At 42.8% G+C, this 6,639-nt stretch overlaps 1 protein-coding gene across 1 annotated transcript in view; it reads left to right on the top strand.

The window, feature by feature from the left end:
* PPIL1 (peptidylprolyl isomerase like 1) overlaps nucleotides 1-4,593 on the top strand; it is a 24,431-nt gene extending 19,838 nt beyond the window's left edge. The window contains exons 3-4 of the mRNA XM_007939404.1: nucleotides 3,742-3,810; nucleotides 4,373-4,593. Of these exons, the coding sequence (XP_007937595.1) occupies nucleotides 3,742-3,810; nucleotides 4,373-4,593 (290 nt within the window). The remainder of the gene's footprint in view (nucleotides 1-3,741; nucleotides 3,811-4,372) is intronic.
* Nucleotides 4,594-6,639: the final 2,046 nt, after the last annotated feature.

The following is a 6,639-nucleotide window of genomic DNA, read 5'->3' as shown; positions in this document are numbered from 1 at the left end:
TATCCGAGGTCTCTTTCCTTTCCATATAAAGTTAGTGATCATTTTTTCCATATCCCTAAAGAATGTTCCCTGAATCCTCTTGTCTGAGGTGAATTTATACAATAGCTCTCAGTTCCTGGAGGGCAGAGGCCTTGAGATTTTGTTCTGGCTGACCTCGGCTTGAAGGGATCATGCTCTGAAGACAGCCTCTGGAGAGACAGTGCCCTACTGAGCTTCCTGCCCTCCGCTTGCTCACTTGAGCTCACACATAGAGCTTGACCTCAGTTTGGCCCCACAGCCCTCATTCTCTCCCTCTTCTCTCAGCTTCAGCCCCAGCACTACCAGTACCACTCCTGCCCCCAGGAAACCTGAAGCAGGAACCTTGACTCTGGTTGAAGGAGGGCACAGTGGAGGGGGCCAAGTCAAAGGAAACACTAGTTACATAATTGCCATTTGATAGTATACTGGCGTGTTGGAATTTTTGGAATGAATTTTTATGTGGTTTTGTATAATTCAGTAACTTTCCAGAAGCACAGGTAGCCTGGGCCGGGTGGGAGGTTTCCTGGTTTGTTAGGATTCACCCCCATTCTTCTTTGCATGAGAACAATGTTTTCTTCCTGAAAACGGGGGCTTAGAACATCAGCTGTGACAGGCTCCCTGGTAGTGGAGCATCCTAAAAGGTAAAGCAAAAGATTTTTGCCATGGAAACACCTTAGCAATGCCTGGGGACCTCTGGGGGTGGCCACAGTGCTTCCGACTGCTTGTCTTGGTGATGTAGCAGGCAGTGAAAGGGAGGTGAGCTCCCTGTGCCTGTGCTGTTCACAGCCTGCCAGGCAAGCAGAGTAAACAAATAATCCAATGGTCACTTGTTCCCAGCAGTTTTGTCTTGGCCGACCAACTTGGAGAAAACGTGTATAGTCATGCACTGTATAACATCCACTCAGGCAACGCCTGACCCCATACACATCTGTGGTCCCATGAGGTTATAATAGAATTTGGAAATCCCCATCAGAGAACAGGACATAGCATATAGCTTCCCACATGCAACATGTGTATCTCAAGTCTCTTGTATACAGAGCAATTATGCTGCTAGGCATATAATGGTGCAGTACATATATATATATAACCTACAATACATGTATGTACTGATGTTGTTGTTGTTGTTATGTGCCGTCGAGTCGGCCCCGACTCATAGCGACCCCTCCTTGGGTTTCCGAGGCAGTTATCACTACAGAAGTAGGATTGCCCAACCTTCCTTCCGAGGTATGTACTGATAGTCATAATAAACACCTGTGTTACTGACTTATGTATGTACTATACTGTACAGGAAGGAGGAACTCTGGTAGTATAATGGGTAAGGCATTTGGCCGCTAACCAAAAGGTCAGTGGTTTGAACCTACCAGCCATTCTACAGAAAAAAGACAGAACAGTCTGTTTCTGAAAAGATTTACAGCCTTGGAAACCCAATGTGGGTGTCACTATGAGTCTTGAGTTTGGTCCATTCAACTTATGAACAACTCCTACTTACCCTTTAAAAACCAATTCTGTCATGGCCAATGAAATGAAACAGCAACAGACGTGAAGTTTTATAATTTGGCAGATTCAGCATGGCATGCAGAATGGGAAAAATTGTGGGTTGAAGCCCTGGAATGGGAGACTCAGAAGAGGCATAATGAGCCCTTTCAGGAGCCTCATGCGTAAGATCAGATTATTGGCAGGACTGTAGGAGAGCAAGCAGCGTGGTCAGCCACCATCTTTGAGTGGATACCACCATCTTGGAGCAGGATGACACTGCATTCCACCTATCTTTCAGGTTCACCATAGCTTTAAAAATTAAAGTCTGTACTGGTGACGCTTCCCCTGCCATGACTGAACCTAGCAGAACCAGTTCAAAGCCCTGACAGATTTTTTTTATTTTTTTAAACCTCAAGTTTCAGTCCCTTCCTCCTCTCCAGCAAGTTACCTGACCTCTTGGTGCTTCAGCTAATTTGTGTGTATGTGTGTGTGTGTGTGAGAGAGAGAGAGAGAGAGAGAGAGAGAAACTTGGGTGAATGTTTGCAGAGGAGATTAATTTTCTTTTCAACAGTTCATACACATTTTGTTTCATAACACTGATTGCAATCCCTATAACGTAACAGCTCTCGTCCCACTTTCTCCCTGTGGTTACCTTTTTTCCTGTGGCGCTGACGTATTATTAAAGACACAGTTGGGAATGGATCTCATTCATAACTCAAGACTGCTCGTATTTTCTATATAAAAAGTTTACCATATAACAGTGTATGCTTCGACTCATAGGCAGCAGCATCCAGTCTTATGTATCACATGTTTCTTGAGTGTTGTAGTCTTATGTTTATGTTTAATTTTCTTTTGAAAATACTACCATGAAGCACATCATGGCTCCCAAATGCAGCAAAACCAGTGTTAAGTGATTGCAGCCGCAAAAGGCAAAAGAGAAGTAACAATTTGGAAGTGAAACAAAAGGTTATTAAACAACATGAAGGTGGAAAATTGGTGAATGCTGTTGCTCTTGATTTAGACTTGTTGCACTGGACAATCACAATGATCCTCAAGAAACAAAAAATTCTCCAAGCTGTTGAAAGACTGGCTCCACTGAAAGGTCCAAGTTTAACAAAAATGCAAGGGGGACATATATTAGCTATGACGTGAATTGAGGACTGAACACAAAGTGAATCCCTCTCAGGAGATTGATGATCGCTGCTAAGGCATGAAGCTTATTTAAAGAATACTTAAAGAAAAAGCAGGACCAGACTACGTACGATGTGGTGTTCGCATGATGTCCAAATCACATAACATCCTATTTCAGAGCACATATCATGGATGTTATGCAACATATGAGTGAACTTTTAGCAAGGAATATGACTGATTAAATAATTGATTAACATTCGTTAGGAAAACTACCTTCTTTTTTTTTTTTACTATAGGAAAACCATATTTATATTTTAGAGCATTTTGCTCTAAAAACAAAACCTGCCAGTGCCTAGGGTGGCCAGCACTGCACCATGGTCTTGTGGCCTTAATATAAATGACATTTGATGTTGATTTTGCTGGCAAATCATTCCTATGCCCATCTCTTCATGTTCTCCTTCCGACATCCTCTCTCCTCTCAACGGACTTGCTTGTACTCCTTTTTTCTGCATTGCCACTTATCATGTCCCTATTTTTCCTTAAGCTTGGTATCTTTGACTTAAATGAATTTTAGTTTCCATTATTGAGGATAAAGATGGCAAATAGGTTTCAGGATAGGGATTCAGAGACAGATCTAAGCAGGGATGAATGCTGATTGATTACCAGTGTCTGTGATGTTATGGGCACAGGGTTAGGTCCTGGTCATTCCTGTCTCAGATACTCATAAAAGTTAAAAATCAAGAAGATTCTTAGTCAACACATAAAACTGTGAATGGTGATTTTCTGAAAATGGTTAGATTACAGGAGTTTTAGCATTCTTTTGATAATCTGTGCTTTCCATGTTTTTGACAGTGAACATGTATTATTTTAATAATAAGGGAAAAAACCCACTCTGAGTTTATTTTGAAAAGAAATGTCTTAACTGAATGAAAGCAATGATTTGAATGTGTTGTGCCTTGATCCCGTTGCCTGCAGCAAAAGCTGTAGTATACTAGGTATGCTCATTACCTTTTCCTTTCCTGTACTCTGGAAAAGCCTTTGGCCCTGGGCCGCAGCTCTTGCTGTGAGGTGGAATGGTGGGACTGGCTGTTCATTTCTCATCTTCTAATCGAGCAGGTCGAGGTGGTGCATCTATATACGGCAAGCAGTTTGAAGATGAACTTCATCCAGACTTAAAATTCACAGGTAAGGATATAGTCTGACTGGACTGGGTAGGAAGGGGAAATGGATTTTAAAAGCTCACTCCTTTGGCTGTGATTCAAGTGGAATGTCTAACACCATGGCAGGGTGCCAGGAACAGCCTGGCTGTGGCGCCACAAGAGTGCTGGAGGATTTGAGAAAGCAGTGCCTCTTGCAGATTCCTGAGTGATTCTGAGTGTCCTAGACTCTAGCTACTTGTTGATTATTGCTGTTATAAACTGTAGGCTACCAAAAGCATCCTCAAAGAAGCAGGAGACCTTTGGTGGGTGCTTGAGGGGAATAGGGAAATAGTCCCAGCGGTTCATGGAGATCGTCAGGGATAGGAACTGGGGAGTAAGTGAGGACAGGGAAGGTGAGGTCTTCAGGGTACTGCAGTGAGAGCCTTTGTGCAGGGGCAGAGAGCTGCCCAAGGGGATGCTGGCTGGGTCTGGATGGTTGATAACAGACCAGGACAAAGTCTTGGCTTCTTTTCATTCCCTAGGATGCCTAGCAGCTCCAGGCTGTGAGGATTATTCATGTTCTTCCCTCACTACCTTTTTCTTACCAGGGGCTGGAATTCTTGCAATGGCCAATGCGGGGCCAGACACCAATGGCAGCCAGTTCTTTGTGACCCTGGCTCCCACGCAGTGGCTCGACGGCAAACACACCATTTTTGGCCGGGTGTGCCAGGGCATAGGAATGGTGAATCGAGTGGGAATGGTAGAAACGAACTCTCAGGATCGCCCTGTGGACGACGTGAAGATCATCAAGGCATACCCTTCTGGATAGACTTGCTGCTGCCTTCCTGGACACACCCAGGGCTTGGGTCCTCTGAGATGGCCCCAGAGAAGCAGCTTCCAGACAACCTAGAGTGACATATAACTGTAAACTTCATTTAGGCCTTGCAAATCACAGAGCTAAGGAAGCCTGGAGTCTTGGGTGAGTTAGAGATGGAAATATTTATATTTTAACAGGATGCTTCTTTTTTCTTTACATGGTGCTGAGGTTGACGTAGCATTTGCAGAAATGCCCTTACATGTTCAGGGCACAGGTTACATCCACCACGAATGACCCATACTGCTCCTTGTGTGTGTCTGCTCTGATACACTTGGAACAAAATGAAGAAGAATATCTGTCAGTCTAAGTGTCTAACCAAACTCCTTTGTGGGGAGATTGATATTCTGGCCTACACTGCTGTCTTCAGTGGCTGACAGCCACAGAATTCAAAACCAAGTAATATCTGTCAGCCTTCTTAACTCTGTGCACACCCTACTCTCCTATGTTTGTTCTTTCAGGCCACGTATGCATCTCTGTATATATTTTCCCTCAAAACCAGAGCATCGACACTGCTGTTTCTGACACTTAGACATCCCACGCAAAGCCACATTGAATTTTTGCCAAATGGAAAATGCATCCAGTAATCAAGTTTCTAAGAAGATGTCAAGTGGAGAATGATAATGTGTAATAATCAAGAAAAGAATGTATTAAAAGGAAACAGAAGCAGTGGCCATTTTTTCCACAGGAAAGAATAGAAATCTGGAGTGAACACACGGACAGACCTAATTCTCCTTAAAAAGCAGTATTCTCACACAAGAGAAAGGTATCAGTTAAGTTTTTTGTCTTGAGACTTTAGAGAAACTAGATAAAAGATTTTTATATGTTAAGGGTTTTTTATTTTGTTTTTTAAAAATCTTCCCATTTTGTTGGAGGGGTAAGGGTGAGAGGAAGAAAGTTAATACCTATATAATGCATAGAAATTTCCAAAATAAAATGCCATGGTTGGTTAAAATTGCTGTTGTGGTCTGGTTTTCAATGTTGTATGAGGTTCTAACATTTTAATCTCTGAAACCTTTCAAGTACTGTTGCAGAGGTCATGCCTTCAAGATTGCACTAGTACAGGGTTGTGGCTCTCCGGTGATCTTTTCTCATTTAACCCTTTCAACACCAAATTATTTTCTGCTTTGAATTTTGTGTTGATACCATGTGTTTTCAGTAATGGAAGGCCCGCTAAATAAGGGAGAGAAAAAAAAAATTTTTTTAGGTAATTAGGATTTTGATACAACTATGTGGGGCACACATATGTCCCAAATGGATGCTGGTGGTAGGATTGGTAAGGTGAGGCCCATTTCTTCAAATTCACGCTGTTATACAGGTACCTGCCAGGCAGCAGCACATGTTACAACTGTGATGGCAGCTTCCCAAGAAACCCGAGGGATTGAAAATGGCAGATGATACATATTTGACGGGTTGCAAGAGGGTTAAGGGCAGAACCAAAGAAAGAAACTAAGTGGTATGGATGGCATTTCTGAGTTACATGTAAATGGAACCAAATGGACATCCTGAGAGACCCAAACCATCCCTAGAACTTGCAGGACACTCACCTGCATGTCCTTACGTGTCCAGGAGGAGTATGTGTTATGTTGTTGCTCCCTTAAACTGATAGCTCCTTGAAGATGGGATTATAGTTTTAATGTTCTTTATCACACTGTAACTTTTGGAAATGGTGATTTACTTTATGGAATGCCACAAGGTGCTAGTCCCCAAGTTTCCCCCTTCAACGTCTTTCTCCATTCCTCCATCTCTTTTCCCCCAACAGCAACAGCAAAAAGCAACAACTACCACTACAATGTTACACTTCACAGAGATGGTTTTGGTGTGCAAGGTAGTGTTCTGCACTCTGGAAAAGTAGAAATGACTTTCTTTCAGTCTGGACTGTGTGAACATAATTGAATCTGTCTCTAGAGCAAAGAATAAGGCACCCATCCATTTACCTTTCAGAAGTATATAATCCTGAAAAGCCCTCACTTTTCCAGGTCATGGGTGTGGTGGGTATGT

The sequence above is a fragment of the Orycteropus afer genome, unplaced genomic scaffold, assembly GCF_000298275.1.
Source record: "Orycteropus afer afer isolate SDZICR_OR568_19922 unplaced genomic scaffold, OryAfe1.0 scaffold00059, whole genome shotgun sequence".
NCBI classification, from domain to species: domain Eukaryota; kingdom Metazoa; phylum Chordata; class Mammalia; order Tubulidentata; family Orycteropodidae; genus Orycteropus; species Orycteropus afer.
The sequence above is the reverse complement of the archived record's forward strand: the minus strand, read 5'-3'. Positions and strand labels throughout refer to the sequence as shown.